The sequence below is a fragment of the Fusarium verticillioides genome, chromosome 2 (assembly GCF_000149555.1).
Source record: "Fusarium verticillioides 7600 chromosome 2, whole genome shotgun sequence".
In the NCBI taxonomy this organism is placed as follows: Eukaryota; Fungi; Ascomycota; class Sordariomycetes; order Hypocreales; family Nectriaceae; genus Fusarium; species Fusarium verticillioides.
In genome coordinates this window covers 26,601-45,077 of record NC_031676.1, presented here as the reverse complement: position 1 = coordinate 45,077, position 18,477 = coordinate 26,601, and the positions used below count along the sequence as shown (strand labels likewise).

Here is an 18,477-nt window from a genome sequence, read left to right as displayed (position 1 = left end):
AGTGACGGAGCTGCCCTGCTGTGGCGCGAAGCCACTTCCATCTGCATCTGTGGCTGAGTAATATCGCCTAAGACTCACAAGCATTGGGGCGATGCTCAAATTGGGCCCTTTGATTGGCTCCGAAATCATCATTCAATACTGGGAGTCACCGGCCAGAAAGATCCCAGCCTGAAGTGACAAAGGCTCGCATTGGCATCTATTGACTCATCAAGGCTCATCAAAGCTGGGCCTAGCGACAGTAGCTGGACGAGCTCTTTTGAATTAACAGGGTCTCCTTCATCTCATCCTCCATCAGGCTTTGATCAGAGTCCAACAGCCGTAAGCCACGGCATGCCTCAAACTTCCATCAACACAGCGCAAGGTACCTTATTCAATAGACTTGCTCAGTCGAGGCACTGACAATCCCCGAATACGTTGAATTAGCATAAGTCAATTCAACCAATAAGCCTTCATAAGTTCTCAAGTCGTTGCACAACAGGTGATTTAAAGCCAAGATATTGTAAACTGAAGAAAATAGTATCATAAACTATACATTATAGAGAAACTATCAAGCCTGATAGTACGGCTTGACTTGCTCTTCAGACCAATTCCAGAAGAACTCTGCCATACCTGTTCCACCTTCAGATTTGGACAAAGCGCCTTTCTCAAGATCTGGGCGGATAGGCATGAATCGCCCCCATGGAACCACTTGAAGTTGTCAGTAAATACCTAGGCTCGGTTCGGTGTATGGAGAAGGAAATGCTTACCCCAAATACCGGATTTATCGACTGTGATATCATCAGAAAAGGCAGCAAAAAGCTCCGTGTATGCGCCATAGATAGGAGCATAGGTAGTAATGGTTCTAGGATAGTACATATACCAGGGTGACGTGCGATCGAGTTCGCTTGCCAGATTGCCGGGGTTTAGAGACTGGGTTCATTGTTAGTTTATGGATCGGTCGGTTGTCGTATAGAACGTACCACGCTCACGATGCCATCGTCCTTGAACCTCCTGGCGAACTCTGTGTTGTGGTAGAAGTTGCCAGCCTTGCTTGTTGCGTACTTGAACACCAGGTTTCGTGGCTCATGGTAATCGAGGTTATCACGCTCGAATCCATTCTTCGGGGCGAGAACATCCGCCGCGGAGCTAGACACCCAGATCACACGAACAGAATTTTTGGGCGCCGACTTCGCGGTCTTTTGAAGAAGAGGAGTGAGGTACTTGGTGAACAAGAAATGACCGAGACAATTGACTCCAAGCTGGAGCTCATACCCCTGCACGGTCTTGGCCCCCTCTGGTGGTGTCATAACTCCCGCATTGTTGAACAGAATGTCAAGTCTGCTCTCAGCTTCAAGGAACGACTTGGCTGAAGTTCCAATTGTCGTTAGATCTGCGAGGTCGAGCTTGAGAAACTTGAGGGTGCCCTTCGACTCAGGGTGCTGCTTCTTGATGCCCTCAATGGCAGCCTCACCCTTCTCTGTGCTACGAGCAGCGACCCAGACGGTTGCATTCTTGCTGTAAAGAACCTGGGCAATCTCGCGACCAACTCCAGTGTTTGCTCCGGTGACAATGGTCACTTTTCCTGTAAGATCGGGAACATTTGCCTCTGTGAATTTGGGCTTGGGAGGGAATGCCTGACTAAGGGCATCCAAAGGTCTTGCAGGCAGTGGCATAATGAAGGATTATAAAGAGTCGTCGGTAGCTGAAAGAACAACAAGTTGGATGGCAGAATCAATGACACAAAGATAACAACTTCTATCATCTCACAAATCACGGGCTAGTAACCGGCAACGCGGGGCAATCGACTTCCCGAAAACCGGAGCTTGAGTTTAAATCCGTGCTTTGAGGAGAGGATTGCATAATTGGAAGCTCTCGAAAGGCGGACATGAGATACAGATGTGATACATGAATAGTAGAAAAGCTGTATTTTGACTTACAAACATCAAGGTCTCACAGGAACGTGAGAGTACCCCATTTATGCAAGTGCTTACGCTGGTTGGGACCACTTGGGTGCAGCACAGATTGAGTGGCTTGAGTGGGGAGTACAGATCACAGGATAGACAATCCACTTTCAATCAGGGTGTAATCAACAATTCCTTTTCAGAGGTGCATGCTTCAAGGTAGGTAGATATTATCATCAAATACTAGAGTTGTAGAGCAATCCCACCCTCAAGTAGATCGATTTTTGCAAGTAATATCCTCCCATTGTAGGGTAGTCTTTATCCCCACCATAATGTTCCTGAATCACCACCCAAGTGGTACGAAAGAGACAATCTTGAGCCTTTCGGAAATCTTTGGGATTCATTATATAGCACCTAGCCCAATTGTCAATAGCTAGACAAGAAACACTTTACCGGTACGCCGCCGCGCGCCCAAACGCTTTCACCGAAACCTTTGCAGAGGGACTATGCTTTCCGCAGATGTAGTCGCTCTGCCGTTTATTCCTCGCCAACCGGGTAAAGATGGCTACCGATATCCTTGTTCATCCGAAACATGTCAACTCTTGCCTGTTTAAAGACTGCTTGCATCTTCTCGTCACAAATGATTTGACGTTTGTCGTTCGGGTCTTGAAGGTCGTTTGCTTTGATGTGTTCCCAGAGCTTCTTGACAACTTGAGGTCGTGAGAGCTAGAATTGTGTTAGCGTTGGCTCTGCCCCAGCTGTATGTAACTATCCAGATGGCAAGACTAGTGGCAAGACATAGACTGGATAGTCCGAATTAGGATAGAGGCTTCCAGCCCCTTCAGGCAATAATCTGATACCGTCAAGACATGGGCTGAATAGACAAAGCCATGGCCCAACCTCGCAAGAGATCTAGGGTAAAGTCCTGTGCAGTATACAAAGAAATGGGTCACGTACCTGCGTCTCGCCAACAAGTTCAGAGAGGGTTTCGCTCAAGTTGAAAGGTTTCTGGAAACCACCACCAGCCTTTCTCTTCTTGCCAACCTCACCATCGGCTGGTTCGAGGTCGCTATCATCGTCGGCTTTGACCTTCTTCGCACTTTTCTTGCGCGGCGCCGCCTTCTTCTTGGTAGGGTTTGCCTTGTCGCCCCCTCGAGTCTTGCGCCCTCTGGCCAAGCTGTTTTCTTGTGCCTGGAGTTGCGCGGCCAACTTGGCGTCTGCATCTTCAGCCGATGACGATCGCTTAACCTTCTTTCGTGAAGGTTCTGGAGTGGCGGATTGCTCGGTCTCGCCTACATCGGATGTACCGTTGGCCGCATAGTCGACGGTGGAGGGGGGTTCGATTCCGTTGTTGGCCCCAGATACGGCGTCGAACCGAGCTTCGATAAGTCGTTTGATGGCGTTCTAGCAAGTCAGCAGGCGAAAAATATAGGGCAATGCCAAATGGAGCGGCGAGGCAATGCTTATGTTTGTCGGCATACCTTCTGCTCGCTCAGATCCTGGCCGCCGAGCTTGTTCTCTAACCCCTGCCGGATCTTCTTTCGTGAGATGGTCTCAAGATCGGACGTCTCGAGGATGTCATCAATGATAGCGGTATAGCGCTCGAGCTCTTCGGTAGTCACTGTTGTTTTATGGTGTTAGTCAAGGTTCAAGGTCGCGATGAAGGGGGTCTGTGCCTAGGGGTGGCAGGGCAACTTACAAGGGACGCTCATGACGATGATGTTGTTCGCAGCGCGACCGCTCAGTTGTGTAGAGTTATACAGGAAAATGTCGGCAAGGAAGGCGGCTCGGTTGCAGCTGCAAGACGAGAGAGGGTCGCAAACGGCGGGGGGTTATGCGCATACAAACAGCGGCACCTGCAGCCGTCCGTATGTGAAGAAGGATGATGGAATGCGATCGCGGCAATGGTGAAGAATGCGCCCTGGGTTGCCTGTATCAAAGCATGTCCCAAATTGATTGCGCGTGCGTGCTCCCGGTAATGTGACGATTGCTTAAGCCAACGCGGTCAAATATGCGTGATGGTTGGTCGCCTGGGTCCCGCGGTCGGTCGATTGCAGTGGACGAACCGCGGCATGAAACGATGAACAGTGTAAATCGAAGGAATAGCCAAACTGAATATAGCCTAAAAGGAAGTAAATGGGAAATAAAGAGTTTCTAGAAAAAAAACGATATTTGGATAGGGCCTAATGAAGCTATCGCGGGCTTACGTCAATTTGTTGTGTATGGAGGAAGTTAATGTTCACCCGCAACCTTGGAAGTCATGGAAAGCAAGCAAGCCACCGATCTCAGTCCGATGAGGCTGCTGAGGCTCTCGTTGCCGTGGCTGGTGACCAGGGGTTTGGCCAATGAACCTTGCGTAGCGTTAGGTCGCCAACCGAAAAGGGTAAGGTTTTAGACCTGAGACGGGAGGAAGCGTGCTTCATCCACATTGGCCCTTCCATTATGTTTTCATTGAGGTCACGTGGGGTATGCTTTTTGTCTTTGGTGGTGTTTTCTCAGCTCTGGGTCCACCATCTCGCTTCACGACTGGCTGAGGATGATGAGTTACCCAGGCCTCTAAGCTGAACTACTTGTTCTGATCAGAGTTCTCTGATAACACTGGAAACGATGCTGACTGAAGGATTTCGAAAGGCAAAGACATTATTCATTATGATGGCGATATCATTCGTCCACTCCAACCTGTCCAAGAGATGAAACCAGGCCTGAATCCAGATCTCTTAACAAGTCGCCCCAAAGGAGTCCACCTGGTGTGTCGACAGTCCACATCTCCTCATTAAGTGTCGCATCAAAACCTGCATTGTATAAAGCTTCCTCACCAATACTCATAATCTGATGGCTACTCGGCTCCACTGCAGTATCCAAAGTTTCCGGGCTTTTCTGGTTACTGACTGGTGTCGTCGCGGGTGTAGTGAGACCAAGCCTTGCTCTGAATGACTCCACGAGTTCTAGACATTTGATCTTGAGACTGTTGGTCAACTGCACACCTGCTTTGGACCCAAGTATCTCAAAAACCCTCGCAGCTAGTGTCAACGTCTTCCGCGCTGTGGGGGGACATTGGGCAGATGGGATATCCGCAAGAGAAACCAGCTAAAGCAAAAGTGGCGGTACGCTGCCAGTCGAACACTTGAAAGCACCCAGTAAGAATACCGGAATCCCTGCTGATCTGGTTTAGCATATTTGTTACCATGATCCCAGAGTTCACACAAGTGATGCAGTGGTTATCACTATTGAAAGTGCCTAATGCTGGTGTTGGTAGGAATGAGTTGAATGTTCGAGTGAGCATAATGACCAAGGAATGGTAGTCAAATTCCAGCACTAGCCGTTGTCTCTGAAGCCAAAGAGGATCGCCCTGGCTGAGATCCAGCGGTGAGCGATCAACTGAGAAGGGTACACCTTGCACCCGTGGTGTTTTGAGACTACTTGGTAGTTCCTCGACCCAGGTCTTCAGACGCTTGAGCTGCCCATAAAGATACTTGGCGCACTTCTCCCGTGATGAAGGGTGCTGATAAAAGTCGGGCTGACCAATCTCCGAAAGAACATCCTCCATAACCCTCGCAAATTCAGTATGAATCTCACGAACGGCCTGAAAGAGGCCTTGCCTCTCATGCTGAAACCGAAGCCAATTGATACCCGAAGACTGCGAAAGGGTGAAATTTGGACCGGCAAGTTCAGCGATACTATCGGATTCCGGGTGTTCACGCTCATACAGACGGGGCTCTGAAATTGCGAAGGGCCGCCCCAAATGCAGAGAAACCTGTATATCCAAGGTGACAAGGCATCTCCATAAGCGCGAGCCTGGTTTTGCGCAAGTTGAATCTTCGCTGTCTTGGGTCTTATCGCCGCTATCGAATTGCAGGCCAAGTGACTCTGCTGCAGCTACGGCAGATCGAATCATCATGTAGGCCGAGTTTTCTTGATTCAGAGCCAACAGGTATATGGCACTGAGGAAATAGCATTGCGTCGATTGTAAAGACGGACAATCCAGGTATTGAACCAGCACCTGCTGAGCCCGCAGGTAGAAGTCGAAACCATGCTGATTAGGTACAAGGACATTGTCACAAATTGTGTATGATGATCCAAACTGTATGCATAAGGCGATCACAATATCTACCAGGGGGCATGCCTGTCTTTTTGTGTTGTCAATCCAGAGCGAGTCATAAAGTTGTCGAAAAGTAGCCTCCTCGATCACTGGATAAATCGCATGATAGCCCTGCCAGTAAAGGTCGAGGAGAGCGTCTTGTTGCTCACGCTGCAATCGGTCGCAATTAAGCGGAGATGAAGTAGCTGGTAGCTTTTGACTTGACAGGACATCTGTACCAAAGCTCAATTTGGTGAAAGTCGATAATCGATGAATGAAATACGCCAGCGAGGATGGACCGTACTGGATGCCATTCACTTGAACCCCTTTCCACGTTAATGGACGTTTACACACAGAACCGGTATTTTGAGGCAAAGGAGATGGGCTCAGTAACTTGTTCTCAAGCTGCTGTACCTGACTTCTCAGCCGTTGAACTTCTCTACGTCCTTGTCAGCTTTGCGCCCTTCGATAGACTCAAAGTCTACTCACCTTGTGGCAGCGGCAACACTCTTGAAATCATCGCGTCCTGAGTTTACACATTCTCTATTGGCTTGTTTGCAGTTCCGACAAGGTCGGATAGAATCGCATTTCACTCGGGTCAAGCGACACCAGTCACAGGCGCGTGAGACCTGGGACCTCTTGGGGCGGGGTTGTGAGGTTGGTGGAGAAGGAGGTTTCCCGCTTGATAGGGTATTTGAAGTTGTTATGTCAAAAGTGGTGAACATTGAGATACTGGAAGCAGTCGATATGTTCTAGCATGGGAACGTGATGACTTAGTATGTCGGATTCTGACAGTCTGCATAACTACGAAATTCCTGGACAGGCTGAGCATGGATGAGTCAGGAATATGGATGTTAGTGCATCATATGAACATTTGTAATCAGCGAAAACCCGACCGGAAACAGCAAGGCATAGGGATATGGTATCAATAGCTCGAACATGAAATGCTACGGACTGGCCCATTGCGAGATGTTAAATCCCTAATTATAATGACTTAGGTCTTTGAAGTTGTCAAACGTGCGAAGAGAAGGCGAAACATGTACAAAGTCGCCTTAACAAACATGCATATAGCGGAAAACGACCGGTAGCGATATGTTTCTATTCACTCCTGAGTTGCTACTGTGCGAAAAATCTGGCCATTTAAAAGAATGTATTTAGTTTTCTCTGCCCGCAGAAAAATGCTGTCAAATTGAAAGACGACATCAAGAATTGCGAGACTTCCGAGTCAATGACAGAGAACAGCCAATGGCAGATCTCTATACATCACAGGATCACCAAAAAAGGAAGTCGGAGAAAACTCCGAAAACTCCTTATGGATCGAATTTTAAAAGAGCAACAGAACCGTTTATTGAGCTTGAAGCGAGGCAAACTACGGGATGCCTGCGTTTGTGCTTCTATTAATCGGGATCTAAAAGGCGAGCGACATGCATCTTCCCGTTCCATAAAATGAACTTCAGAGAAGGTACAGATGACACTTTCCTAAACAACCTTCTTGGTTTGCCGAACACTGCCTCGTGGGCAATCACCTCATGAGGAAGGAAAGAGACATTAACATCCATGAAAGATGTCTCGCATGATGGAAGTAACCTTTCAATCAACCTAAGGTAATGCATTGAAAGAATTCCTCGCCTTTTCGTTCTTTGTCAACCTCTGAAAGGATAACTTATGGAAGGAGAAATCCGCAAAGATGATACGCATTTGCCTTCTCCTTTTTGCTCTGGCTGTATGTGCGGTACCTATCAAGGACACCGCAGCACAGACCTTGGACTTCTGCGGTCAGCCGGATAAGAGTAACTATACACTCATCCAAAGTACGGAAAGCCCTCAAAGACGCAGTTGTGTTGATGATCTGACCTGAATCCATAGATCCTTTCCTTGGCGACTTGGACATTGGTCAACCAGGTATCACCCTTGAAACTGCTTATGGTGACGGAACTCCGCGCTGGTTCATGGTGTATCAAAACGGAATGGACGTGAAGCCGTATCGCGCGATGAAGGTACAATGTCCACCCATGGTTTACGTACAAGGTAGGCCATTGACTAACGGTATGCAGGTTTCTTCCAACACAACTGTATTTGTTGACTTGACAACATGGTGTCCAACATTCTCCGGAAGACTCGTCCGCGGTAACTATAACGATTTTGATGGCGGCGCACACAATCTAGGCACATGGGCAGAGGTGAACTGGCAGAGCTATCCACTGGTGTATGGTGGGGTGTCTGTCATTGAAGGTCATATACCACACCAAACCATTTATCGAGGAAGCTAACACTACGCAGGCAACGACGGGCCCATTCTCTTACAATCAGAAGATCCCAACACCCCTTCCAGGGGCTTCACTGAAGATATTATTCCTCGAGCCCCAAAAGAATGCAGGGTGAAAAAGGACAGCGGAGGCATGGCACTGAAACCAACCGACAAGGATGGATACGACGAAGTAACGAGGAAATTCACGAAACGACAATTGGACAACCACAAGGTATCTATCGACAAGACCTACATTGCGACGGTCATGTCCCACAACGGAAGGTTCAAGATTGTTTTTCTCCACGGGAACCATTAGATAGAGCAGCCCTGACATATGAGTTCAGGCCGTTGTGTCGTTACTTGGAGCTTCAGGAGGGAGTTATCTTTGATGGTTTAATGTGTGTCTGGAATTATAGAAGACATGTTGTAATTTCTAGGCTCTTCTAAAGGAGAAGTAGTCGAGATGGTTGAAGCGGGCTAACTTTACCTCATATGGCAGCTAAAAAGAGAGCACCGAGATCGATGCGATTCACCCCACATTCTGCAAACCAAGTTCGAGAAGATTATCCGCGCCGTAGACACACTCACGATGATACCATTCTAGACTTATTAAAACAAGGTTTAGTAACTGAAGCACCGGCCCAGTTGAGGATGGTTATCTAGCAGAGAATAATTAACACATATTTTGACCGGACGAAACTTACATAGCCAATTGTTTTCACTAGAAGCACGTTTCTAGCCAGGATGACTTACTACGAGAAACATCCTACGACCAAATAGAGCAGCCAATGTTATTACGAACGACAAGCATAGTCAAGAAAGTGGGCGATAGGGGAAATGGCACAGAACAAAAAATGCCTTTTGATCTTGATTGATTCAGCGTTCTCTTGGCATTGTTGCAATGAGTCACATAGAGCCCACACCGGTAGTCAATGGAGTACCCAACTCATCGACCCTTCCATCAGCCCCTATCATGATCTCAGATACGTAATTACACTGCTTCCCCATCGCACCGCGCTCTTGTAAGTCCACATGCCGGGAGCATTGCCCTTGGCTAGTCCCTCAATAGCATCGGCAAAAGCAGGCCCGAGACCCTCGTCCTTGATCTGACGAACTGGGTAGAGATAAGTTTTGAAAGAGAAGAGGATGGCTCGGGTCTTGGGAAGACGAGTCAATGTTTGGAGCTCTATGCGAAGGAAAGTCTGTGTGCATGTGTTAGTGAGGAAATGGTGTAATGGGGCAGCATCCTACCTTTTCAATATCGACATCTTCATCATTTTCGTACTTGTCATCGCCAGTGATGTGGTTGCCCTGGCAGTTGAACAGCTCTGTATGAGTCTGGACGGACCACTGCAGAATGTTAGCATCACTTCAGCGTGCTGGCCTTGGAGACTCCTCACGTTTGTTCGTTTGACACTCTTTCCAACTTCCAGCTTCGAAAAGAACTTCTCCATACTGGAACCGATCTTCTCATATGACGGCACAGGTGCATGGATCTCCACAAGTGTTTTACCAAGCTTAGTTGAGGGATCAAAGCCCGATGGAAAGCAACACATGAATGCAACCGAGCGGTGGCCTTCTGGAGTCTCCTGCAACAAAAAAAGATCTTCTTCAACAGTTTCACCGAGTACACGTAACGCCGCATCCATGTTGCCTTCGGGCAGTGTAGGGAAAGACATTCCCGTAGCGAGATTCTCGCACATGGAGTTGTCCTTTGAGAGTTTGAAGATGGTAGGGAAGCGCTTGGGGAGCTGTTCAGATAGGAGGTAAGTGTAAACCTCACGCACAGCAGCATCGCCTTCTGGGATGCAGCCATGAACGGTAGAGCCATGAGTGGCAATGATACTTCGTCGATGTGTAACGCGGTCGAGGTAATCTTCGTCAATTGTGATGAGTTCTGATGGCGTATCTGCTCGAATAGCTATCAAGACAGTTAGAGAAAGGGACTTTACTGTCCGGCGAAGACCACATACCCATCGTTATGTGGTATGTTGGTTTGAATGGCCGTAACTGACGCCTAGGTGCAGTCTTCCAGTCAAAGTCGTGTAAAGGTTCAATGGCTAGCACTTTCTCAGGCGGTACTACCTCAGCCTCGGCAGCTTGTAAGTGCTGTCTGCGATGGCGCATCCATCTCTTTGCCTATTGTTTTGTTGGTCAAATACGAAAGTTCATGATGTAAGTTAGTCAAAGTGGGTTAAACTCACAGTGGTGGTGACGACCCAGATTGATAGCAAAACAGCGGCGGGGAGAAAGAGTAGCTTTGCAAAAGGCTTCACAGAGCTATTGAGCTGATACAAGGAAGTCATCTTTGGGGCTGAGGTGGAATTGAGTGGGAGCTGGTGTTATCAAGGGTCTTGACGGCAACCAAGACCCTTTTTATCCTGTTCCAAACGCCCTATGTATAGTCAGTCACTAAATGTTTGGAGTCTATTGTTCTCCGCACGCCGATACCGCGTGGAGCTCTAGCCTGATAAACTCTCAATCATTAGCTCTCTGTGGTGGAGGGTGTGGTACCTTTTGGGGTAGAGATCAGAAGACCCCTCTTGTTCTCATATTAATGCCGGGATAAGGAAAGGCTCATTAGCATTATTATCTACAAAACCAGTCTATCTATCCGTCCCATATGTCATCTGGTATCATTCGTCGTATATACAAATCCGGCCCGACCGGGAACACCATTATGTCTAGTCCAATCTCGTGTCTTATCATAATTCCCACAACAGTTCTATCACTTCATCCTTCATCTCTTCGATCTTGGGTGGCGTCTTCTTGGGGCCTTTGGATTTCTCGTCCGGGCCGGGGATATCATCCTCGAGACGGTGAATGTAAATTTGTCGGATGTTCTTGCCAACCACTTCGGTATCGACTAGATGATAGCTCTTCTTCAAGCGTCGATCCATCTTCGATCTCATTGGGCTCAGACTCCAGTCGAAACCTTCAGCGCCCTCCCAGCTTCCTTCCATCTTGTTCAAGTCCACGCTCTCCAAGCCTGCAGAGTATTGGACTATGCTGTATCCGTTTGTCAAGACAGTGTCGGAGCCAAAAGCGAAGCGTTGCAGGAAACAACTTCCACAAAACTCGGAGATCTTGACCATCTTGTCAACAGGGGCCTGGTGCCACGACTTCCAGTGATGCAAAGTCATTGGCAGACGACCGGACTCATAGAAACCGCTCATGTCTCCACCCATATCCAACTGGTGAAGCCCTTTTACAACAGTGAGCTTTGTCTTGGTCTTGCTGTAGATGCATTGCTTGAGAAGACCATCGCCTTGAGGCACATGATCAACTTTGAGACATTCCTCCAGATGAGGGTCAAGCTCGCGAAGAAGGGCTGGGCTGAGGAAGATTCCTGCTCCTCCAAAACCCATGTAGCCATGGTGCTTGACTGCATCGTAGTTCTCCGACAACCCACCCACGTATGCTGGAAGCTTGTGGTCGTATTTGCCGAGAATCTTGCTCATAGGATAAAGGGAAGGAAAGAAGGTATCATCGTCGACAATGGCAGTCCACTGCGTCTTTGGGGTAACATGCGCAAGAAGATCGCGGACGATTGCAAAGTGCTGCTCGTTGGAGGTGATGGCCTTGTTCCAGGGATCCTTGATGCTGAGTTCAATCCCGCGCTGACGGAACTGCTCAGTGACTTGATTGTACTTGGACTCGTCGCCGGGATCGGTGATAACGGCAAGTAATTGCGCGTGTGTATTCCCGAGCCAACTCTCGAATTGCGACATGGATTCGTTCAATCGATCAAGACTTGTGGCAACACCAAACAAGAATCTAGAGTAGTCCTGCTGAGGGTACGGTGGAGGTACCTTGAGAGTGACTGGTTCGCAAGTCGATTCGGTCCATCCTTCACAAGCCTGGTCAAGTTGAACGATTTGGCCGCTCTTGATCAAGGCATCGGGGTTCTGCGATACAACTTGGCTATCGAGCTTCTTGTCTACGACAGGGCGGATGCAGCGCTTCTGGTATATAATGTCTCTCGTTAGGCCGTACGAGGGGCGTCGTAGATGATCGAGAGTTGGGGAGCATGGTGGTGTATGATAAAAGTCCGGGCGATCGGGTTGTGGGGGTTCTTCGAATCTGAACGGTAATGACAAAAGGCCTGCGTAGTTGAGGACGAGAACAGTTATAACGACGAAGGCTAGAGCAGCACTTCTGCGCCGACCGGAGCGATTTCGAGAAATCATGACTGATGTCACAAATATCGCAATCTATGATCGAGAAAAATGATATGACGTCGTCGGTAGCATCGATATTCTTCTTCGTAAGGTAGGCCGCGGAGTGCTCAGTCGGTGGCTTACACTGAAGAGACTTGTCTCAAAGTATTGTCGCAAGAAGCCGCAGTCTCATGCGTGTGAAGGACGAGAACCAGGGTTTGCCGATCAGAAGCCGTTGCAATCAGGTGCAGCTAAAGAATTTAGACAAAGCTTGGCGCAGATTAGGATAGCAAGTATTGACGATGGTAGGTTTTTGTGCGATAGAAAGAAAGTATAGATATATGGATAAAATATATAGAAAAATTGTAATATGCACTCTTGAAATCGAAGAGTATGAGATGGCGACGCAGACGCAACACAAACAAAAGCAGAGAAGATGCGATTGAATGGGGGGACGCAGATCCGAGATAACGAAATCTTGGGAGATCAAAATGTTAGGGGTTGTCCACTAAGGTAAATTTAGACATGTGGGGCCCCCAATTACAGGAGAGTCCAACTGCCAACAGAGTCTCGCGAGTGAGTTGTGAGTGAGTTGACCCTGTTCACTTTAAAATGGTCCAGACTCCAGAGATTCATTCATTCAGTCGGCAAACGTTATCATCATCCCGCAAGGATAGATCCAAGAGTCACTTGGTCAGAATAGTAACACATTAGCTTTGTCACAATAAGAAGCCTTCCAATCACGTCCGAGAGCCTTCAAACCCGCATCTCGCGACACCCTCACAATGCCGCTTCGTGATTCACCTGCCGAGCTTATCCACCTATTTTGCCCTGAATTTCTTGTTGCGAAATGGGTTACTTTGACTAACACGCATGCTGAGACTATCTTGAAGGCGCCAGGTGCGTCCAACGCCAAAATGTAGATATTCTTCAGTGGAAACCCCTTACGGCCGAAAACCTCTACATTTGGCTCGCAACACTCATCTATATGGGAAGCAACCCTTGCGAGCGACTTTCTGACTATTGGGTCACATCTGTTCCCGGGGAAATCACTCCCAATCATTTTATTACTAAATTTATTACTTTCAGGCAATTTGCTCTGATTTTCTGATACATCAGGACTTTTCCTCCCTCTGACGAGCCTGAGAATGAGGTCAAGCGCATGATATCGCGTGTTCGGGGGGGAGACCTTATCCAAGCTGTATCAACGCAGCTTCTTCTTCTCGGGTACGAATTTATCGGTTGATGAGATCGTAATAATCAAAGGGCGATCCCTTGGGAAAGGCACGAATAAATCTGGCCTCAAGATCTTGGCTGCCGTTGAAAAAGGCTATCTTCTGCGGTGGAAATATCACATCCTAGGGCTGCGCAAACGCCTGCTCGCCGCCGCGAACATTCTCACAGCTTCGCCGAAAAACAGCGTCTTGTGCTTGATCTTGCAGTATCTTTGCCGCCTGTAACTTATCACATACTCTTCGATAAACTCTTTTCAACATCATCGCTTATAAAAGCTTTGTGAGAGCGAGGCGTCGCGGCTACCGGCACAGCTTCTACCAACCAAGGTGTTGATCACGGTGTTTATCGCGACTTAGTGATCGCGAAGCAGGCCGACCGCGAAGGCCGGCTGCAGTGGGGCTTTGATTCCCTTCGAGCTATACCATCAGAGGATGACCTAGTAGGCTCGCACCATTTTTCCTCATTTATTTCCCCGTACTGATCGGTATTTTCCTTCCCTAGGTTACCCATACTGCGTTCAAGGATAAGTGCCTCGTGTTGTGGATGACCTCCTTCAGCGGCTCCGAGAGCACCCAGCACCTTCGCAGCCGCCCCAACACAACTCAGGCACAAGCTCGCGAGGCTCGAGTCTTCGGCTTGAATTACGAACGTATGATAGATACACCTTCCATAAAAATCGCCTATAATTTCAATATGAATGGAGTTGACCGCGGCGATCAGCTGCGTGCACACAGAGGCTGTGGTCAACGACGAAACCGACACGGTGGGTGGCACGCCCTTGCGTGGACTTTCCTCCTCGATACAATCCTTGTCAATACATACATTTTACAACAGAAGGGTCAGTGCAGCTGGGGGACTTACAGGTCACAGGCGGACTGGAGAGATGCCCTCACAGAAGCCCTCATGCGGAAATATGCCTCCGCAAGCACGCTCCGCAGGCGATATCGCAGTGGGAACGAATTCCTGCTATTTCACAGCATAATCATATTAAGGGCGATACCAACGGTAGATGTAAGGCTTGCCAAGGAGTCCGGCTTGGTGACCTTATTACACAGAGCTCGCATAAGAGTCTGCCAGTGGTGCCTCGGGAAAAGGTGCGGCAGACCAACTACAGCTGTGACTCTTGCAGGGTCCCCATATGTACACAGGGAAATTGCTGGGACTATTTTCATCAACCAATTTGTTTGTCAACAAAAGTACTGTCGGTCCCTCCATGTATGCTATTGTCATCCTGGCCTTGCGCAAGAATATTGACTCAAGCTGTAAGCCAAAAAGAGACATTCTTCACGCAACTATCTATGGTGAAGACGCCGACATATCACCCCATCACCCTAGAAAAAGAAATGGTAGACAAATGCTGCCTCACTAGCAATAGATGGAGGGTGCTCGCATCAGGCACCACTGCGACGGCTTACTCCTACGGACTTCGAGGATGAAATACTTCCCAGCGACATAATTGGCTCAACCCTGTCCATCCTCGCAAAGGAACATGCAGAATGCGGCTGAGCCGTTACAGATGCGATGTGATCGCTGCCAAGTAGGCTGAGCGATCTGCGATTTAAATAGGTAGCCTAGGCCTCGGATTCATTGATCCATCACGTCCCAACTTATTGAAGCGACATGGATGGCCTCTCGACTGCTACGAGTGTAATCGCAGTAGTGCAACTCACGGCTGAGGTAACGAAATACATCATCGGCGTCGCTGGGGCCTCAAAGGATCGACAGCGACTGCTTGACGAAATATTAGCCTGCGAGGCTCTCCTCATGCGACTCCGCGATTATTCCAAAGGAACTGATGGACCCGAGATTGAGGATTGGGACGCTGACCAGACCAACACTGATAGTGCCCAGACGTGGTCTGTCAAGGTCAGGGCCTTGGAGAGCGACAATGCACCTTTGTATCGTTTGTATAAGATTCTCGATGCTGTCAAAACAAAACTGCAACCAGATCACGGGAGCGGGATCCAGAAAATTAAGGCCGCCTTGAAATGGCCATTCGACGAGAAGGAAGTGGCAAAGCTCGTCGATGCATTTCAGCGCGAAAGATCACTTTTGCATTTTGCCATGACACACGAAAGCACGTAGGTGTCATTCCGTCCATTACTGGTATCAATGACTTACATCTACACAGACAGCTGGTGAAACACATCAAGGCAACCTCAGACGACAATAGCAGACAATTGACCGATTTGGTCAGACTTATCAAGAACAAATCGGCTGATGATGAGCTTCGAGTCGCACGACTTGATCGTATCCTGACCGGCATACAGCTTTCCAACCTCAACATAGCCGAAGGGATCGGGCATCTTCAAAACAGTCAGATGAGCGCTCACCAGAAAGAAGTCCTTGACTGGATGTCACCCGTGGACTATGCCCCCCAACAAAGCGATAATTTCAGCCGGCGAGAGCCAGGAACTGGTGAATGGCTGCTGGAATCAGACGAGTACAATACCTGGGTGAAAGGTGACAAACAAACATTGTTCTGCCCTGGTATTCCAGGTGCTGGCAAAACTATCATGGCATCCATCGTGGTCAATTCATTACTCGAATCCTTCCATTCCGAGAGTAACGTCGGAGTTGCATACATCTACTGTAACTTCCGTCGGCGCCACGAACAGAAAGCCAGTGACCTCATTGCGAATCTTTTGAAGCAGCTGAGTGAGAATCAGCCTTCTCTGTTTAAGCCGGTAGAGGAGCTATACAACAAGCGCAAGGCATCTCGTACGCGTCCATCGCTACAGGAACTTGGCCGTGTCCTGCAAGAGGTTGCCGCGACATATTCTCGCGTGTATATCGTCCTTGACGCTCTGGACGAATGCGAGACCACCGACGGTACACTACCCAATTTCATCCAACAAGTACTTGACCTGCAGAGTGCAACAGGCACAAATATCCTAGCAACCTCTAGGTATATACCAGAGATCAAGGAGAAGTTCAGGAAAGCCGTCTCTCTTAAAATCCGCGCCAGTGAGCCGGATGTAAGAAGATACTTGACTGGTCGAATGACTCAACTCCCAGTTTTTGTTCAGAACAAGCCGGAGCTGCAAGAAGAAATCAAGACAAGAATACTGGAATCAGTCCAGGGGATGTAAGGCGGCACCTCCCTGGAACAAGCATCAATGCTAATCGTAAGTTAGGTTTCTTCTTGCCCAGCTACACCTTGATTCTCTTGTCGGCAAGAGATCACCGAAAGCTGTACGAACTATTCTCAAAGCTTTGCCAAGCAACTCAAGCACGTCGAAAGCGTATGACAAAGCGTATGGAGATGCTATGAAACGAATAGAAGACCAGTTAACAGATCAAGCGATATTGGCCAAAGAAGCACTCATGTGGATTTCATGCGCCAGACGGTTGCTCACTCCCGTGGAACTTCAACACGCCCTTGGCATCGAAACAGACTCCACAGATTTTGATGAGGAAAATCTGAGCGAGATCCCCGACATCGTTTCTGCTTGCGCTGGGCTGGTGACCGTTGACGAACAGAGCAACACTGTGCGACTAGCACATTTCACAACACAGGAATATTTCGAGCGAACACAGGACCAGTGGTTCCCAAATGCTGCTCAAGAAATAACAGTTAAAACCCTGACATATCTATCTTACGATCTTATTGTTGATCAAGTCAGGACTGCTCGAAGTCCAAAACCTGACATTATGGTACAAAAGGCTGCAGAAAAGTCGGATCCTGTTATTAACCAATCGAAAGACGAAAAGCCAGGATCGCCGAGTCCCGGTCTTGGTCGATCGAAAAGCCAAGATTGGAAGATCAAGAACGAAGTTACGGAGAGCGACGAAGATTATGATGTTAAGAAGATGCTCCGAGATTATCCACTGTGTCGATATGCATCATGCCATTGGGGTTACCACGCTCGCAACGTATCGGAAATGCCTGATATTGTGAAGAACTTTTTGTCATCAGAGAAACTTGTCAAGGTGACTGAGCGTCTGAGATATGCTGGTGGATTCAATCCTGGGACCACTGGCCTTCACGAGGCGGCGTACTTTGGGTTTGAAGAGGCCGCAGAATGGATGTTACAAAGATGCTCGATCGACGCACTTGACTCTTACAATGTATCGATTCTGGAGATGGCATGTGGCCTTGGCCACCTTTCGCTCGCCGAAACACTTCTCAAGAAGGGGGCAAATCTACGCGGGACGCCAATTACATATGCAGCTCGACGAGGGCAGGATACTATCGTAACATACCTATTTCAATATGGCGCGCCACTGGAACCAGGTGCACTGGAGGCAGCTTTCAGACATTTCAAGGATTCCAAGATATCAATCGACAAGGTGCATATGTTTCAGACACTGTTGGAACACGGCGCTGATCCCAACATATTGATTGACGAAACGTCGCGACCTCTGCATCATGCCACCTCGGATAGGGTCGAGCCTCTCGTCCGAACTTTACTCGACCACGCGGCTGATGTGAACGGGCGAGACAAGGAAGGTCGAACAGCACTACACTTGGCGGTCGACTCCGAAATGGAGTCATTAGTACGACTCCTCGTGGACCGCGGAGCCGAAGTCAACGCGCAAGATGATCAAGGTCACACGCCACTTTATCATACCGCAGGGCGTGATATCGATCCCATCGTAAAATTGCTGCTCGACCACGGCGCCAATGCTATCCTGCAAGATAAGCATGGACTTTCAGTGCCTCATATAGCTATGGCCTCTTCGTTTGAGTGTCTCGTCCAGAGCTTTATCGGTCGCGGAGAAAGCACAAATGCCCACTGTGCAACTCACAAAACCCACTCGACGGCAGTCGCTAGTAATTCTCTGAAGCCCGCGATGCTTGAGGATAAGCCGCTGATGGTTTTTGAGGAATAGCCCTTGATCGCCATACATGAGTTGGCGCTTTTTAGGTCT

At 48.5% G+C, this 18,477-nt stretch overlaps 8 protein-coding genes across 13 annotated transcripts; 3 read left to right on the top strand and 5 right to left on the bottom strand.

Moving 5' to 3' along the window:
• Window positions 1-58: 58 nt before the first annotated feature.
• Window positions 59-1,946, bottom strand: FVEG_05818 (hypothetical protein). Its single transcript, XM_018894053.1, has 3 exons — window positions 960-1,946; window positions 747-909; window positions 59-687 (listed from the first exon to the last, which is right to left on the bottom strand). The coding sequence occupies exons 1-3, from the start codon at window positions 1,650-1,652 to the stop codon at window positions 548-550; spliced, it is 996 nt and encodes a 331-aa protein (XP_018751033.1). The 5' UTR covers window positions 1,653-1,946; the 3' UTR covers window positions 59-547.
• Window positions 1,947-2,054: 108 nt separating this feature from the next.
• FVEG_05817 (hypothetical protein) lies at window positions 2,055-4,322 on the bottom strand. 2 transcript variants are annotated; one of them, XM_018894051.1, is made up of 4 exons: window positions 3,580-4,322; window positions 3,362-3,501; window positions 2,838-3,284; window positions 2,055-2,606 (listed from the first exon to the last, which is right to left on the bottom strand). In XM_018894051.1, the coding sequence occupies exons 1-4, from the start codon at window positions 3,590-3,592 to the stop codon at window positions 2,418-2,420; spliced, it is 789 nt and encodes a 262-aa protein (XP_018751030.1). In that variant the 5' UTR covers window positions 3,593-4,322; the 3' UTR covers window positions 2,055-2,417. The 2 variants fall into 2 exon arrangements, with proteins under 2 accessions (XP_018751030.1, XP_018751031.1); XM_018894052.1 differs by having other exon boundaries at window positions 2,058-3,284; window positions 3,580-4,102.
• Window positions 4,116-4,229, top strand: FVEG_15732 (hypothetical protein; the record flags this gene model as incomplete). The annotated part of the gene is made up of 1 exon (XM_018904928.1): window positions 4,116-4,229. The coding sequence occupies one exon, from the start codon at window positions 4,116-4,118 to the stop codon at window positions 4,227-4,229; it is 114 nt and encodes a 37-aa protein (XP_018751032.1).
• Window positions 4,323-4,359: 37 nt separating the features above from the next.
• On the bottom strand, window positions 4,360-6,743 carry FVEG_05816 (hypothetical protein). The gene is made up of 2 exons (XM_018894050.1): window positions 6,448-6,743; window positions 4,360-6,397 (listed from the first exon to the last, which is right to left on the bottom strand). Exons 1-2 carry the CDS (start codon window positions 6,681-6,683, stop codon window positions 4,885-4,887), a joined length of 1,749 nt encoding a protein of 582 aa, XP_018751029.1. The 5' UTR covers window positions 6,684-6,743; the 3' UTR covers window positions 4,360-4,884.
• Window positions 6,744-7,645: 902 nt separating this feature from the next.
• FVEG_05815 (hypothetical protein) lies at window positions 7,646-8,744 on the top strand (the record flags this gene model as incomplete). 2 transcript variants are annotated; one of them, XM_018894049.1, is made up of 4 exons in its annotated part: window positions 7,646-7,769; window positions 7,825-7,955; window positions 8,013-8,190; window positions 8,239-8,744. In XM_018894049.1, the coding sequence occupies 4 exons, from the start codon at window positions 7,646-7,648 to the stop codon at window positions 8,520-8,522; spliced, it is 717 nt and encodes a 238-aa protein (XP_018751028.1). In that variant the 3' UTR covers window positions 8,523-8,744. The 2 variants fall into 2 exon arrangements, with proteins under 2 accessions (XP_018751028.1, XP_018751027.1); XM_018894048.1 differs by having other exon boundaries at window positions 7,825-8,190.
• Window positions 8,745-9,007: 263 nt separating this feature from the next.
• On the bottom strand, window positions 9,008-10,561 carry FVEG_05814 (hypothetical protein). Its single transcript, XM_018894047.1, has 5 exons — window positions 10,411-10,561; window positions 10,180-10,345; window positions 9,607-10,127; window positions 9,458-9,556; window positions 9,008-9,408 (listed from the first exon to the last, which is right to left on the bottom strand). Exons 1-5 carry the CDS (start codon window positions 10,510-10,512, stop codon window positions 9,178-9,180), a joined length of 1,119 nt encoding a protein of 372 aa, XP_018751026.1. The 5' UTR covers window positions 10,513-10,561; the 3' UTR covers window positions 9,008-9,177.
• Window positions 10,562-10,725: 164 nt separating this feature from the next.
• On the bottom strand, window positions 10,726-12,831 carry FVEG_05813 (hypothetical protein). Its single transcript, XM_018894046.1, has one exon. It carries the CDS (start codon window positions 12,394-12,396, stop codon window positions 10,912-10,914), a length of 1,485 nt encoding a protein of 494 aa, XP_018751025.1. The 5' UTR covers window positions 12,397-12,831; the 3' UTR covers window positions 10,726-10,911.
• A 1,147-nt stretch (window positions 12,832-13,978) lies between these two features.
• On the top strand, window positions 13,979-18,438 carry FVEG_05812 (hypothetical protein; the record flags this gene model as incomplete). 4 transcript variants are annotated; one of them, XM_018894044.1, is made up of 5 exons in its annotated part: window positions 13,979-14,041; window positions 14,104-14,251; window positions 14,323-15,683; window positions 15,734-16,690; window positions 16,740-18,438. In XM_018894044.1, exons 3-5 carry the CDS (start codon window positions 15,223-15,225, stop codon window positions 18,436-18,438), a joined length of 3,117 nt encoding a protein of 1,038 aa, XP_018751023.1. In that variant the 5' UTR covers window positions 13,979-14,041; window positions 14,104-14,251; window positions 14,323-15,222. The 4 variants fall into 4 exon arrangements, with proteins under 4 accessions (XP_018751023.1, XP_018751021.1, XP_018751024.1 ...); XM_018894042.1 differs by having other exon boundaries at window positions 14,104-15,683; XM_018894045.1 differs by lacking the exon at window positions 13,979-14,041 and having other exon boundaries at window positions 14,076-14,251.
• Window positions 18,439-18,477: the final 39 nt, after the last annotated feature.